The sequence below is a fragment of the Mauremys reevesii genome, linkage group 11 (genome assembly GCF_016161935.1).
Source record: "Mauremys reevesii isolate NIE-2019 linkage group 11, ASM1616193v1, whole genome shotgun sequence".
NCBI classification, from domain to species: Eukaryota; Metazoa; Chordata; order Testudines; family Geoemydidae; genus Mauremys; species Mauremys reevesii.
The window spans coordinates 11906862-11923840 of record NC_052633.1 but is presented as its reverse complement, the minus strand read 5'-3'; the positions used below and the strand labels follow the sequence as shown (position 1 = coordinate 11923840).

General features: G+C 40.4%; 1 protein-coding gene across 2 annotated transcripts in view; it reads left to right on the top strand.

The window, feature by feature from the left end:
* SPAG16 (sperm associated antigen 16) overlaps window positions 1-16979 on the top strand; it is a 738799-nt gene that overhangs the window by 630447 nt on the left and 91373 nt on the right. The window contains exon 16 of one of the 2 annotated variants that reach the window (XM_039494402.1): window positions 14023-14281. The exons of the other annotated variant lie outside the window; for it this stretch is intronic. Within the exon in view, the coding sequence (XP_039350336.1) occupies window positions 14023-14174 (152 nt within the window). The 3' untranslated portion in view covers window positions 14175-14281. Of the gene's footprint in view, window positions 1-14022; window positions 14282-16979 lie in introns of those variants that run through there. 2 annotated transcript variants of the gene reach the window in all.

The following is a 16979-nucleotide window of genomic DNA, read 5'->3' as shown; positions in this document are numbered from 1 at the left end:
CTTTTAGAAAAACATCGAATCATTAGTCACATACTACTGGAAGGTGCTCAGTTACTATGGCGATGACTGTGATGTAAGAACCGGAATAGCACATAGAATGTCAGAGACTGTGGTGTCGTAGCTATTGGGGAATGTGGACTTTTTAATGGGGACAGTTCTATATAATGAAAGGTCGATGTCTGCCTGGGTTTTTCCACAACACCTGAATTTATTACTTACATCTGTAATCTTGAAAATTCACTATGCATATGGAGGATATGTCTATAACCTCAGTTTAGCTGGCAATCTGCAAAATTCCAGATTTCTAAAGGTTAAACCAGAATGTCCTTCCTTTCAACTTGCCATGAATTTGAGACCCCACTTTGAGACTCTTTGCATGGTCTAACTATTGTGAATATAAAAGCTGTTCCTTGAGACAGTTGGTTATTTACAGTGTTTTCTCTATTATACTGGATAAATTATTAACTGGAAAATAATTGAATATTGAATATGCCCTGGCAAGGAAATAATCTTTCAACTGTGTCAAATAAGATGCCTCAAGTGTGCATTCTAATTAGCTGAGTGGGTCTGCTAGATTAATGTAACAAGCAGTTTAGATTCATGATCTATACTTACTTCACTTCTTTTCCAATCATTATCTGTTTGCGGCACATTTTTGGCTTTGGTTAGTAAACTTTCTCTGTCTTTTTAACTTTTTTTGGACAGCGCAGTATGAGTTTAAGTCATAAGTCAGTCTGAGTAGCAGAGTAAGAGAGTTTACTTGTTGGTATTAGAATGTATTCGGATTGGAGTTGGGCAAACCAAGCAAAAATGTTTGCAGTCTTCCAAATAACGTACCATGTTTAGCATATTAATCTAGGATGCAACAAACTGCCTATCTTAAATGGACATCAAAATCACGAATATATTTCAAGGGAAAAATCTGATTTTATATAAATTATGAAAAATAATCACATCAAAATATTAACTGATCATAAAATGGCTTAATATATACTGATGTACATTCATTCCATGATATATGGAATGTACCTTTGATTTACTAGTTGTAAAGTATTTGTATTGTAGCAGTCCATTGAGCTGAGTGAAATATATAAGGGCAATGCATTTCATTTGAAAATAAATTGTATTATTCCTATCAAATGAAATCATGTTCTTTATTACTAAGGATTAACTTCAAGACATTTGACCTTTTTCTTTTAGGTCATCACTGTATTTCCATTTAGATTCTTTCCTCCTTTTATTTAGTTCTCATAGAATCATAGAATCATAGAATCTCAGGGTTGGAAGGGACCTCAGGAGGTCATCTAGTCCAACCCCCTGCTCAAAGCAGGACCAAACCCAACTAAATCATCCCAGCCAGGGCTTTGTCAAGCCTGACCTTAAAAACCTCTAAGGAAGGAGATTCCACTACCTCCCTAGGTAACCCATTCCAGTTCTTCACCACCCTACTAGTGAAAAAGTTTTTCCTAATATCCAACCTAAACCTCCCCCTCTGCAACTTGAAACCATTACTCCTTGTTCTGTCATCTTCTACCACTGAGAACAGTCTAGATCCATCCTCTTTGGAACCCCCTTTCAGGTAGTTGAAAGCAGCTATCAAATCCCCCCTCATTCTTCTCTTCTGCAGACTAAACAATTCTGTTCAATTACGGTGTAAATGGACAGCAAGACAGGTAGCAAAACAGAGAGAGACACCAGGAAAAAGGCATCAGAGAGATAACAAATAAAAAAAGGCAAGAAACTCAGACTTATCAGTAGCTGAATAGTAAGTGTAAAGAGAGTTCTTTCCAACTGTTTCTGTTATGTTGGCCTTAGTCTTTAATGTATGTCTGTGCCCAACAGAGTTTAAATATTCTTTATACTAGTCTAGCATCAGAGTCAACTCAGGGTCAGAACTCTGAGAACTCTTTAAAGCCTCAAAGTTATTTCTGTAGTCTATTAATAGGACAAGCTTATTCTGAACTGGTTAAATTGCTGTACTTTTTTTACCCAGAGAAGATAAGATATAAGTTAGTTGGCTAAAAGTGGCAGAAAGTAGAGTATTAAAGGTCTTAAACTGGCTCTGTCTATCGTGGCAGAGCCTGGGCCAGACATTTGGAACACCCTTGCATAAACTGTGATAAGTGATGTGCAGTTCACTTGGCTTTCTTGTTCCTCCCAATTCCCTGAAAGCAAAATAAAAAGAATATCCAACCTTTTGTGAAAACACAGCCCATTCCCTGTAGGAGTTTTGAACCACTAATAATGAGTCGTGACGATTGCTGGAGTGATTTGGCCCCATACAGTGCTATTTGCTTACTTTCCAACAGCTATGAGAGGCTCGCAGATAAAAGGAAAGAAAAAAGCATGCTGAAGCAAATGAAGAAGAAAATGATGAAAATATTGGCATTTCCTAAGATTTAGAGAATATTAACAGGAAATCTGAAGTTTTAATATAAACCTGGCTTTAAGTTAAGAAAAGCAACAGAAATCAAAATGTCGAAAAAATAATTTGTGACTTCCAATTTATGACTAAAGTACTAAATAGTCATAAAACACAGACACATCAGCAGATTTCCATCTCTTGAGCATAAATACAGATGTGTTCCTTAAAACCTTCTGGTAACAATTTTTTGCATTATTTAAGCCAAAGTGTATTTTAAAGCCCCAAACTAATCTTTCTTAACAATATTTTTATAAGCTTTCTTGCTTTTTACCTTAATAGAAAGGAAATTGTGTTAGACGCTGAAAAATTGTTTCCATTCCATTCTCCTCTGTGATGGTGTCAATTGATAACTTTCCATTCACGTGTTGTTATGGGGATCCATTATTTAACACAGATAGATACTTTCTTTTTTCTTCAAAATGACCTTTGCACATTCCATCTCCTGGGATTTACCCCCTGGCACAACTGAGCTTCAGGGAACCTGACAGAAAAGCCATACCCTTCACAGCAATGAATTTTCAGCTGCGAGGTTATATGAAGCTATGGAGCCTCCCCCTGCCTAAGTTCTTTCTTTCCATGGCTAGCTCCTGGTGTTAGAGACCTTTGCTCTGAGTCCAAAGAGCCTTTTCTTGGCTTTACACTACATTTTTTTGTTGCTTGTTAGAGTTGTCACAGTTTAGAGTTTTTTAAATACTTTTTAGGCAATTTAAGGTAGTTTTTGTGCCTTTGCACAGTTTAGGTTCCACATCCAGCTCCAGCTCCATTCTGAGACCTCACATCTGATGCAGATCCTAAATACCCTGGGAAAAAGTCTGGGTTTAAGCACTCTATTTTCATGACCCCTCTGTCTTCCCAGGCTTTTGATGCACATACCAACTGCCTGATGTGCCTCGAAAAAGGCTATTCCCCACATTGGGATAAATGATGCAGTTGCAGAGGAAGAAGAAATCTCTGTGGACTGAAGATCTCTTTTCCTGCTTCCTTGGTTATCAAGGAACCAGGGATACTTAAACCAAAGACTCAGTCTGGCTTTCTGTTGTTTGAGGAAGGTGCAGGTTCATCAGTATGGGTACATCATCTTATGTATGGTACCAGTTTCTCTGTGTGGGAATCCAGGAGAGGTCCTCCTTCAAATCGGGAGAGGTACCAGGGATTTCTGATTTATAGTGTGCGCTCTGGAAGCTGTCGGGTTTGGATTTGGCTTCACACAGGAAGGGATTGGAGGCTGACTGCGACACTTCTTGGGACAAGGGAGCTGAGCCTTCAGTGGGTTCACATTTCCCCTTGGACTCTACTAGAAAGGACCTCTCAGGCTCCCTGGGACACTTTGATGCAGACTTCTTTTCCTTGTCTTCCTTCTGTTAACCCATGGCTGATATCTCCATATTGGCAGCGAGCTCCCTCAACTTTTAGTGGTCAGGGGACCACCAAAGCTGAGAAGCCCAATCCTTTAATTCACTCTTCTGCCTCCTCAGTCACCTCCCTCATTGCCACATCCAGTCATGGAATCTACTGACATCTATCTCTGATATTTGCTTTGAGAGAGCAGTTCTCTAAACTTTGTTTAATCAGCCTGCCCCAGCTGTTGGGTGCTGCTGCTACCTAGACTTGCACAAATGAGGATATGCAGAAGCCAACTTGAAGAAGAAAGAGAGGGGTTTCTTACCAGTCACAGTAGTTCTTGCATTGTTACCCCGGCATGTTCATGCTTCTTGTTCACCTCCCCTTTTCCTCAGAGTTTTGTTCTGTGCAATGGGGTTTAACAGAAGGAAAGGGGGTGGGTGGCAACCCTGAATGTTGGTTGCTATGAGGGGCTCTTCTTTTCTAGAGGATCCATGAAGTGCTGCAGTATAGAGGTGAGGGATATGAGGAGTGGTGTGGTCCTCCCAAAGAACCACTAGTAAGTGACCTTTCTTTCATCCACTCAGCTGTATTTCAAGTATACTATTGAAAAGAAGCTACTGCTTATGGTAGTACAGTTCCTTTTGTGTTCTACAGAGTTGTACTAATGTTTTCTTTGACATTCTGCATAATAATGAGCTGAGGAAAAACCCCTCACTAGCAATATGAAACTATGGGTTACATATTCCCATCAACAAGAAGCTAGAGCATAATGTGGTTGCTTTACCATCTGACAGAAGATATTCTGGTAGGTATTGAACATTTTTGCTGAGAGAACGTTCTGTTTACCATGAAGAGTTGGAATCTTTTTCATAAAGAATTTGAGAATCAAAAGCTGAATATAACTTGAAATAAAGAATATGATCACTGATATTATTAAAACATCATCTACAATAGGGCAGACGAAGATTTAATATTTCAGTGACCATATTCTTTAGTTCAAATTATATTCAACTTTTGACTCTCAAATATTTTGTGAAATTCACGTATCAAAGCATCATAATGACAGGAGAAGTTTGGAAGAGCAATGCTGCCAGCAGCTAACTGGTACAGAGATGGATATTTGCTATGATTTCCTGCTTCCTATATCTACTGCCCTTTTAAAAAAATGTTCAAATAGGTATTTTCAGACTACAAAACAATGTTTAAAGCTTCCATTTTAACCTGGCATTCCTTATGTAAGCAGCTACACAATGAACATGTTTGTTATGGTACTTTTGATTTTATTACAAGTAATATGAAAATTAAATGCAGCCCACCACATTCAAATGGTCGATGGTAGTGAAATGATGATTTTTATGCCTACACAGTACATACTGTGCCAAGTATTATGTTGCAATATAGGGCCCAATCCTGCTCTTACTGGCCATAATGATGGCTTTATCCTTGAGTTTAATGGGAGCTAGAAGGATAATCATTTTTGTTCAAGCTATATTCCAGGCTTACTCTAAAATGTAGGATTTATGCTTTTATTTTATTTGTATTTTATTTTATTTTGCATTTTTGTTCCAGGACTTCAGGGCACCATCAATGAACTCTTCTTTATGTATTCATTTTTGGGGTGGGACAGGGGAGCCAACCCTTTAAAACTATACATTAGTTTATGTTTTAAGAAGCACTTTCCAAAGAGGATACATGAAAATTTATTAGCTCCAATCCTGGGACTGCAGCCAAAAAGAGCACTGCAAGAAGGGTGGGGTGCAAAGATGGTTTTAAGTTTTCTTTTCCTCCAAGGCCACTGTGCACCAGCCAGGCCCCTGGTGCAAGTTAGAGCAGCCTTAAGACTGCTCTAACTTCTGCAAGATCCCAAGGGGCCATTGTGGCAACCAGGGATTGCTGTGGTATAGGAAAGCCCAAGCCATGCACCCTACTCTGGTTGAAGGAAGGGAGTTGAGGCTTGGCTACACTGGAGAGTTGCAGCGCTGGTGGTGGCTTTACAGTGCTGCAACTCACTCACCGTCCACACTTGCAAGGCACATACAGCGCTATATCTCCCTGGCTACAGCGCTGGCTGTACTCCACGTCTGCCTGGGGAATAACGACTGCAGCGCTGGTGCTGCAGCACTGGAGTGCCAGTGTAAACAGTGATTAATCTTACTATGCTGTAACTGACCTCCGGAATTTTCCCATAATGCTTTTAACTAAAGAACTCTCTTTGTTTTGTTATGATGCCTCTCTTTGTTTTGTTGTGAACTCGGGGCTCCCGGAGCTGCTTATCTAAAAAACAAACACAGCTCCTGTTTGCTGTGAATGAGGCAGGCAGGGGGATGAATGTCTACAGCTAGTGTTTGCTTGAGGAGAGAAACAGCATGGTGTGGGGGAGCGGGGGAAGGGAGTCCGTCGGAGCAGCTGCTTATCTGGTCTGCAGGCTATTTGCATTTAAGAGTGAATGAGGGGTCGGGGAAATGGTCAGAATTTGCAAGGCAGGGAGCTGACACAGTGTCGGCTCCAAAAATCCACTGTCTCTCTCTCTCCCCCACGCTCCCTGTCACACTCCACCCCACCCCCCTCTTTTGAAAAGCACGTTGCAGCCACTTGAACGCTGGGATAGCTGCCCATAATGCACCACTCCCAACACCGTTGCAAATGTGGCCACACTGCAGCGCTGATAGCTGTCAGTGTGGCCACACTCCAGCGCTTTCCCTACACAGCTGTACGAAGACAGCTTTAACTCCCAGCGCTGCACACCTGCAAGTGTAGCCAAACCCTTGGTGTGGGAGGTTTCAAATTTCACATATATTCAAGATTTCCATTATATATGTTTGTTTGTTTGTAATTATAAATTACATTAGCAGATAAGAAACAAGATATAATTACTACAGATACAAATATGAATGTTTATCATATGGATTCCCACAATATTTTCTATTCTGCTTTAATATGTTCTTAACTTTTGTAAATTTACTAACCAGGCTGTTGCTACTTCTCGATCCATGCTCGTGTCTTGTGGAAATTGTTGTAGGATAGCTACACTAACTGCAAAACAGGTACTTATATCTGAATTTGTATTATAATTGGCATTCCTGTAGTGCATAGATATGAAATCCAGGTCCTGTATATACACATGCTATGAGATTGTTTTCCTCCCCTGAAGAACTTACAATCAAAATAAGCAAGGCAGATAAAGGGTGAGATGGGAAACAGAGAGAGTGTTTTGTCTAAGGTCATACAGCATGTCAAGGCATTGTCAGGACTAGAACCCAGGTTCCTAAATGGGAGGCTAATGGCTTGTCCACTGGACCATACAGTCTAACAGTAACCTTAGAAAGTGGCAGCATGTCTGCGTTCTTGTGGAAATTATCTTTTCAGACGAACTTAAAATAGAAAAAGGGAACACTTAGGGCTGGATTTCCGTCAATAACTCTTTATTTTTCCACTTTTTTGTGCTCCATAGTGCCCTATTTTTAGCAATAGCACATAGTGGCTGCACACATTATAGCAGCTGGTCTTTCAGAATTCACACAGAATAACTCTTTATAGGTTGCTCAGACTCAGCAAGCAAGGGCAGGAGAGTGAAATGTTCTCCTGCATTATGTTTCCTGCTGCACATTTTTAGAACAATAAGACAGATCATTGTAATGTAAATTCCTCCAATCTACATCGTAACCTGCTGCAATACAGGAAAATGTTTCCAATGATCCTCACACTAGATAGTGCATTTACTTTATCAAACAAACATTCTTCCTCGAACTGTATAACAAGTAAGATATCCAAGCCTGAAAGACTCTACTGAGACTGTGCAACTATCCAGTAGACTGGGAACTGCAACAATAGTGTGAGCCAGATTGTGAGCAGTCTCTATGCAAGGGAAATGGACTCAAGATCCAGCCACCTCATGAGGGCAGGCCACAAATGTCATATCTTTGCTCTCCTGAGTCCAGGGACTAGTCTCTGCTAAAACTCTTGATGCACAGCTCACCCCAAGCAGGGGTGATGTTTGGGAGACCTGCAGGGCAATGTGGGTAACAGAGGGGTTGGGGCTTCCAGAGCTCCTGTTATGGTGCCCCCCTACTCAGGCTGTAGCTGTAAACCACAGTAGAGCTGACCTGTAGCCAGTGTTGCATTATGGGAGACAGAAGGTTCTGTGCTTGCATACCTTCCTCAGAGGAGAAGAAAGAAGAGCTAATACTTTTATGGTCAGCACTAAGAACCAGCATGTGCCTGGCTTTTGTGCGTGTGGAAATGGGAAGAAAGAGTGCAAGGAAACTCTCCTTTCCCTTTGCAAAGAGGTCACTGAGCACAGTTGCACTAGTGAACGGTAATAGCTGCTAACAGAGATATTGTCCCACCGCCTCCACATTGGTCAGTATTTTCTGGCTGAGTGCATCCTACAACCCATTAAGGGGTGAAGCAGAGAGCCCTGGAATGGGTTACCTAGGGATATGGTGGAATCTCCTTCCTTCGAGTTTCTTAAGGTCAGGCTTGACAAAGCTCTGGATGGGATGATTTAGTTGGGGATTGGTCCTGCTTTGAGCAGGGGGTTGGACTAGATGATCTCCTGAGGTCTCTTCCAACCCTGATATTCTATGATTCCATGATTCACACACCCCTGATTACAATACCTTCTAGAGCTCCTGCTTGGTTGGTACAGCTAAAAAGCACAGCCCTCCTGCCTCACATTAGCAACAGGGAGCATTGCAGGAGCCCAACAGCTGTCTGCAATGAGCGTGCTTTAGAAAGTGAGGAACGGAAATGAAAGGAGTAACTTTCAAAATGCAGAGAGAAACTAGCTGAGTTGATCTCAATAAGCAGATGAAATAAATGTTTTTTTGTCCCAGCCTGAGCTAGGCAGTCCGTTGGATGATTTCAGAAATGCCACTGAAAGGATCATCTGAGTTTCCCACAAAAACGAGTAAATATGTTAATCGGGGTAACCCTACTGGGGCCAATCCTGATCACGCTGAAGTCAATGTTAAGATGCCCACTGAGTTCTATGATGCAACACTGGGTCCACTATATTGACAGTTTCTTCCCTCCTCTCCCATCCTCTAATGGCAGTAAAGAGTTTCAACTTTGTTTCTTGATCGAAGGTTCCGTCACTGAAGAGAAATCATGACATACTTTTACTGTTCTACATTTTCTAATTCAAAGACTTATTGTACATGAATAATTTTGGGATTTTACCCCATAAGACCACAACATGGTTTGGTATTTCATTATCCTAGGTTAGTGGCTCTCAACCTTTCCAGATTACTGTACTCCTTTCAGGAGTCTGATTTGTCTTGCGTACCCCACGTTTCACCTCACTTAAAAACTATTTGCTTAGTACAGTACTCAAAATGAGACATAAAAATATAGAAGTGTTGCAGCACACTATTACTGAAAATTGCTGACTCATTTTTACCATATGATTATAAAATAAATCAACTGGAATTTAAATATTGTACTTACATTTCAGTGTATAGTATATAAAGCAATCTAAACAAGTCATTGTCTGCATGAAATTTTAGTTTGTACTGACTTCATTGGTGTTTTTTATGTAGCCTGTTGTACAATGAGGCAAATATCTAGATGAGTTGATGTATCCCCTGGAAGACCTCTGGATACCCCCAGAGGTATGTGTAACCTGGTTGAGAACCACTGTCCTAGATATATTTTTCAATTTTTTCCTTTACTAGCTGTCGTTCTTGTTAGCCAGCGGGCTGTGGAATAGCACAGCGATTGTTTGAAAGTACATTCCGTAATGGAGCTCTTCTAGCTGTGGGAGAGCTCTTGAGTCTTTCCCAGCCAAACTAAAATCTGGAGAATGTGCTAGAAGTTGGCCTGCTGGGTTTCCTTTCCTGACATTCACAGACATAACTACTGTACATGGCACAGAAAATGTGGTTCCATAAGAAGCTGTTACTTTAACATTGTTAAATACCTGCTGAGTAAAAGCATTGCTCAGCCCTTTAAAGATTTACCTTCTTTGAATACTGCTTTGCTCTTTAAGGCTTCTGTTTTATTAAAGTAGGATTTAGAGTGTCTTAGTGTAATTTGGGGGATATCCTTTCATAAGCCAGAAAATCAACTAGGTCAGCACAATTTGTAATAATGCTTGTTCCCAAACGATCACTGGTAAGTGATTACAGATCTGCTCTTTCCCCTAACTTGTGATCAAATAATTTCTATGTACAAGCTAAGAAAAAACAAAGTAAAAATATCGTACCAGACATGCTTCATTATAATTGTTATTATTGGGTGTCTCTGTACTTTGGTTCTAGGCACTGTGACAGACCCAGGCCAGTGGGGTACAGGAGTCTGGTAGAGGGCAAATATACTGGTCACTGGATAAGTTGTTTTCTGTTCCCTGAGTGACCAGAACGGGGGCTGCACTAGAGTAATCAGGAACCTGCTAGAACCAATTAAGGGAGACAGGCTGATTAGATCACCTGCAGCCAATCAGGGCAGGCTAATCAGGGCACCTGGGTTTAAAAAGGAGCTCACTCCAGTTTGCTCTCTGGTCACTCTAGCATTGGCTAACACATATTAACAGTCTAGTGTAGACAAGTCAGAGTGTCTTTGATATGTACCAAGCTGGTCAGATTAAAGCCTGCTTAGATTCATCTCAACTGACTTAAGACATATTAAAAGCACATTGTTTTCTCTATGCTAGGTGGTTTACACATTAACTAACATGAGTTAGCTAACAACTTCCAAATCCTAGTCCAGACTAATCCTTAAGAGTCACAGGCTACTCCTGAACAGGAAAACGTGGGAAGGAGTTAGGATACCCAATTTCCACATTACGCTACTTTGTAATCATCTCACTGGGGGAGGAGCAGAGATTTCTGCTGTCCAGAATTAGCAGGTAGTTCCATCCCCCAAGTTCACAGGTGTCCCTAAATCCATACAGATCTTGAGACACTTACAAAGGGTAAGGGCCTCTGGGTGGAAGAGCCTTCCACCAACTAACTTACTTCTTGACAGCACAGATCCATGAGGTGTTGGATTTCCAGCTAGTACCTGACGGAGGCTGCACCTAAAGCCTTTCTTCAGGGATGGAGAGTTTGGAACCATGTAACAGCATTTTCTGCTTATTCCTCCAGATATAACGTCCTGGCAGGTTTCCAACTGGATGTCTGCTTGGGCCTGCTGGGAGCCATAGAGATGAGTTAGTTCCAAGTATCATCTTCTCCTCTTCCCCTAGAGCTGTAGAGTCCGTGTTCATAAAAACATATGAACCTGGGACAGAATGTTGTTGAACTACCGCTGTATTCACTCTGTTGCTTTGAAACTCGATTTGCCATATACTTTATTACTTTGCACTACATTTTGCACTAACATGTTGCATCAGCGTAGTCTAATTCTTTTAAAGAGATAACATGAGATTTGTTTAATATTAAACTTATATAATTCTGCTGAAATGGGCAGAGAGGGCCAAATTAAATGTCAAAATTGTATTTATCTTGTTCATCAGTTTAAAATACAGTGATAGTCTGGGACCTATGTTTTGCGGCTACTGTTTTTGTAATTCACTAAATCAAAGAATGGTATTTACAATAAAATGTTATTTTATTTATAGTTCCCTTGTCAGGAAAGTATTTAAAACTCTGTTTTTATTTTCTCTCTACAAGGAGAGCAGAGTGCAGTGCTTTTGACTGACTGTAGTAGGTGGTTCCATATTCGTGGTTTTTAAAAAAAAATCATTTTAAATTCCAGAGATCTTGCCAGCATCCTTGTTTGTTTCTGACAGCATAAACTGCAGCATTGTTCTGCCTCATCCTACCATGCTATATATCACATATCACTTTTTCTTTTTTTTAAACTGTCAAAAGTAAACAAATGTTGCACTTCTTTTGTAGGAACCCAAGTCATTTCACATTTTCTTTATCATGTTTTATCATATTGTTTTAAATGTATGTGCCAGTGACCTTGAAAGAAAAACACTTCTTTGTATACAGAAGTGTTGATAAAGCTAGTATATTTCTTATTATTTACATTTTCTCTTTAAAAGATAATGTCTGATCTGACCTTGAATAATTTAAAATATTACTACAGTGGCTGATATCATGGTACAGATTTACCTTTTATTTCAATAGTTTGTACCTCAAGAAGACCTAGTAACAAAGATTAGCATCTCCATCTTACAAAAAAATGTTTTTCTTTCATCCACTCATTTATTTTCCCGGCTAATTCTTTATGTAAGTCAATATCTTGCTTAAGTTCAGCAGCAATTTTGCATCAATATGGCAAGCAGGATTTGACCCAAACAGTACATTGAAATAAGTGGAACTGTATAAAAATTTCCTTATAGTTGTTGCATGGGTTCGAGAAGGCAAAGAACAGTGTTAGCTACCCAAAAAGCATCCAGAATGAATGCTCACCTGAACATAGGGTGCAGTCAAGTGCATTCAAGGAGCATTGCATTTACGCACAGCTGAGGTAGACGCAGACCCAAGAAAAAGTGGGCAAGGGCATCAGAAAAGTAGGCTTGGTCCCAGGTGTCAGTTCATTCTCCTTCACCTAATTGTGCACCTGAGTCCTGATCAAAAGCCAATTGGAGTTTTTCCATTGACTTCAACAAGCGTTGGATTAGACAAAACCAATAGAGGTACATGGTCGGGGGAGGTCTCAAATACAGCAACATGGATTTAGTGGGCTCCGTTGACCCAGTTCCTCCCTTTTGACACCAGCAGGCAGCACATGTCTCCCTCCTGTACACTGGTGAGGATGGTTCTCACTACATGTGTTTGTGGTTGACCTACCCAAATGTTACTCCCAGTGCTAGCTCATTCTGTTGCCTTTTCAAAATATACCATCTCTCTGTTCTTTGGCAGAAGAGTTTCAATGCCTTTACAATAAGGGCCCCACAGAGCAGTTGCTGACAATCACAGCACTATTCATGTCTATGCTCAGCTGCTCCTGTAAAATCCTCTCTTTAAAAATGTGACTTTGTAATAGGATTGTACACTTAGGCTCATATGATACTGTCAGACCCACATTGTGAAGCTGCAGAATTTGGCAGTCTTAATAGATCAGACAGCTGCCTCCACACCTACATGAAATCAGCTGTGTTGCTTCCATTTCCTAAAATGATAGCTGCTCGTAGCCACATATTTGTCCCTGCTTGTCTGAAGAGACTTTGAAAGGGCCGCGGTTTGTTTTTCCTGCGTAAGAGCAGTTCCAGTGTCAGCATGCACATTTACTGCATGGGCTGAGGAGAATGCCCCCCTTACAGAACCAAGGATGAAGATACCAAATGCTCACCCCCACCAACAACCTCCCAAAAGCCTCTCTTCAGTAATACTGACCATTTCCCCACCCTCCCAATTGCTGGTTTCCCCTGACCTCTTGTAGACTCCCAGGCACTAAGTTGTTGTAGGACCTCAGACAAGTCACATCTGTCCCTTAATATCCTCCTCTGTGACACTAATGCACAGCTTTGTAAATCACTTTGAGATGCACAGAGGAAAAGCGCTAGATTATATTATTATTTGTTTTGAACCTTTCATTTCACCTTTAAGACTGGTGTCCCCTTGAATCAACCAGTGACTCCAGAAAAACAGTACAGCAGCCATTATAAGGTCTTTATTAATAATGTAACCATTAAAAATCATAGGTAAAGCGTTCAGATATAGATTCACAGTCCTATAATCTCACATTCACACTCTTATAATAGTCTTGTGGTTCTGAATGGTCTATCTGCCTCATCCATTACCCATTTACAATCCATTCAGAATGCAACAGCACATTTCATTTGTTTCTTTGTCTTACAACTCCTACATCAGACCCTTATTCAAACACCTACTGTGGCTACCCATTATCCTGCAAAAACAAAACAAAACAAAAAAAAACCTTTATTATTTGTATTTAAAGTTCCTCGTTCCTTGGCTCCATCGAATCTGTGTAAGATGATTCATGTTTATGTCCCTGTGCAAAGCCATATTTTCTAGGTCAGATAATTCCCTTGTTGTACCATGTATGCCCTCTGCAGTCTCCTGGTATAGCATTTTCTCTCATTTAACTCCAAGTGTGCGAAGTCAGATTATACTCTCAATATGCTTAAGGTCAAATGTTAAAAATTCCTTCCGTCTAGTTACTTTAGATGAGATGTTCCGAGTATTTCTGTGCTTTGCTGTATATAATCTTGCACATCACCCTGTGAAGGCTACTTTTGATAAATTAGTAAATAATAACCGTCTGTTAGCACAGCACACAGCAAATTGCAGAGTCGAGTAGTAGAGGTTCACTTCTGGTTCACTTGTGATCTGCAGGAGCTGAGAGGGACAACTCACAGGTGATGCTCTCACTTTCCTGGGCAAAAGGTTGCCATGCATCAGCCCATCTTCTCGCTCCTATCATGCCAGTCAGCTGTCTTAAAAGGAGAATGTCAGCCCTGTCAGATGTACTTACTCTTCATCTGTGAAATGACTAATTTGGGAAATTGGCAGTTTGAAAGGAGAGTTTGAAAGCCTCATGTCCTTGGCTAGAATGGCAAAAGAGTAAATGACACTACCCGTGAAGAAGTGAAAGCAGCATGGAGTCTTTAAGCATTAAAATGCCACCTGCCCTGGAGGAGTTTTCCTGGTAGGTGAACTCCATTGAAAAACATGGAGAGCCTGTAAAAGAATAAATAAATTAAATAAATAAATAAATAAATGTGCTTTGTGTTGGGCAGGCAGCATTTTAAAGGGATACAGTCAACTTAAACATCACACTTCTTCTGAACATTTCTCCCCTACTGTTCTTAGAGGTAATCACCAAGATAATTTAGAGAGAGTAGAGAAAAACCTTAAGCTTTCCTGTTTTCTGTGTGTTTACTTTGTATATCAACAGCAACCATTAGACTAAAAATTCCACAACGTACATAAAACATTGTGTCCTGCAATTACAAATGCATTGAACAATGCTGTGTGCATAGCCAGCTTCACTGTTTCCCCTGTGCAGGCCATCAGGTATTAATTTGGATGGGGTGGTCATTTCAAAACAGTAAAATTGTAAAGCCACAAATTTGGGCAGGTGAGTACCTTCAACTACTTTGAATCAGCATTTGCTTATGTTGACTAGATTTAAAGTTAATGGTGTCCATTCAAGGTTCTATGACTGCATCATGAGCGATAGCCAGGGTTAGAGGGATAAAAAAATATTCTAATGCCTTGGGCCTCACTGCTGCACTTCGAAAAACCCTGAAACTTGTCCTTTACTAGCAGAGTCTCCATAGCATGACAACATGCCTGCATTTCTCTGATTTTAAAAACCTTCGGATTCCTAGAAGAAATTATCGCTAACCCTGCCTCACTATCAGATTGCTAGACATGATACACCATCATTCTGGATGAAATTCACCCCACCCACAGGGGATTTAGATGGGTCTTAAGCGGTGCATAGCTCCTGTGTGTTCATAGGGGTGAATTCCAAGCAGGGTGTGATACCACTCACTGGGAGTAAGGGTGGCAGAATCAGGACTTATCTTGGTATTCAGAAAAAACATAATGGTCTTTATTCTTCATCGTCCTGCAATGTGTATAGTCATTTCCCCTGCTGCAAACTGAGTATAACATACTACCATTCTGCTTTGGGAGCCTAGTACAACCACTTTACACTGATGTAAATGACTCTCTGTTGCCCTTCATCAAGCTTAATTAGGTCCATTGAATTTTAATGGGAAAACAAGCACAAGTATATAGTCGTTGAATTCTCTGACCATCATAGGCATGTATAGGTCATGTCCCCGGCCACTCAAAGAACTAGAATGTTCAATAGACCATGGGAAAACTGACTTCCCTGTCTCAAATATTGCAGTGAATGTACGGTGATAAATGTGTTTTAATTACTATAAATGTAGTAACAGGACCAGATAAAGCATTATTTTAAACTGACACCACAAAAAATGAATGACTTACGATTGCTATATTTCTCATGCCTTCCTGACAGGCTGACTCAGTGAAATGTACAAAAAGAATTTAGCCATCAAACAGCCACTTCAGACATATTCTGTTTAAGAAAAGCTAGCAATTTAAGGTTCACGGTCAGCTTCATGCCTCAAACACCACAGTAACTTACACTGACTTCTAGGTCACCACTAGCAACAAGTAGTTATTGTGACAAAAGAGGCTATTTGAGATATTCTGGATATAGGTGTGTCTAAAATTCCAGACTCTATTTACTCTAGCCCTATTTAAATTGGGATCCTGTATGCTGGTGCAGTGAGTGGACCCCTTGCCTGCACAAAGGTCCACTGATTTCATTCTGACTCTGGGTAGAGAAGAGGTACCACTATGATATATATCTTATGAGCTTCAGTGGGCACAGTGGTCCACCATGCATGCATCAGCTTACAGGACTGTGGCCCTAGTATACTGTGTTGTTAAAGAGGTAATAACTACTAGCTGTCCCATCGCATAAGCCTGCAGGCAACAGCTAAAACAAACCAGCAACTGACTTCTAAGGTAGGTTCTGTCTTGAGTATATATGACTGTATATTTCACTACCATATAAGGTCATGTGCACCACCCGAAATCTTTCAACAGAAAAGCACAAATGCCAAACAAGCCACAATTAAGGACAACATTATCCATATGTAATCTCTATTACATATGGTACACTTGTTTCACATGTAAAACTGCCATAGACGTCATTAGGAATCCCAGGCATAGAATGAGTGCAGGCTTTAAAACAGAGAGCCACACTGTTGAATGCAGAGGGGAATTTTGTCCTAAATTAACATTTCTTAACTGCAGTTTGCAGCACAGCTTGCTTAGAATGAGTAGTACAGCCACATTAGTGAAAACTTGGGACGACTTTCACAGCTAACCTAAACTACTCTCCAAATCAAAATGCTGAATAATGTAACATGATTTTATCTGAAATCTCTCATTCCTCCCATTGATTCCAGTTGAAGTATGATTGATCCCCTAGTTGGGATCTGTCTTCAGTTATGTCAGAAATGAAATAACAAGCAGTTTTCAATCTTGGGTCACACTTTATGGCCACTGAGCTAGTTTCTGCTCTCGTTTGCCATCCAACTCTATTGAAGTCAATGGCCTTCCCTATAATGGCTCTGTGGGGTAAACTTGTAGTATTGACTTTTAATCCAATGAGGTTGCATAATAGAATGAACTCAAATTAAGTTATTTGGATTTACACGGGTGTAACTGAGAGCAGAGTTGAGCACTCTGACATTTAACAAATAGCTGCATTGATTTTGCCCCTTGTCTTGACAAATTTCCAT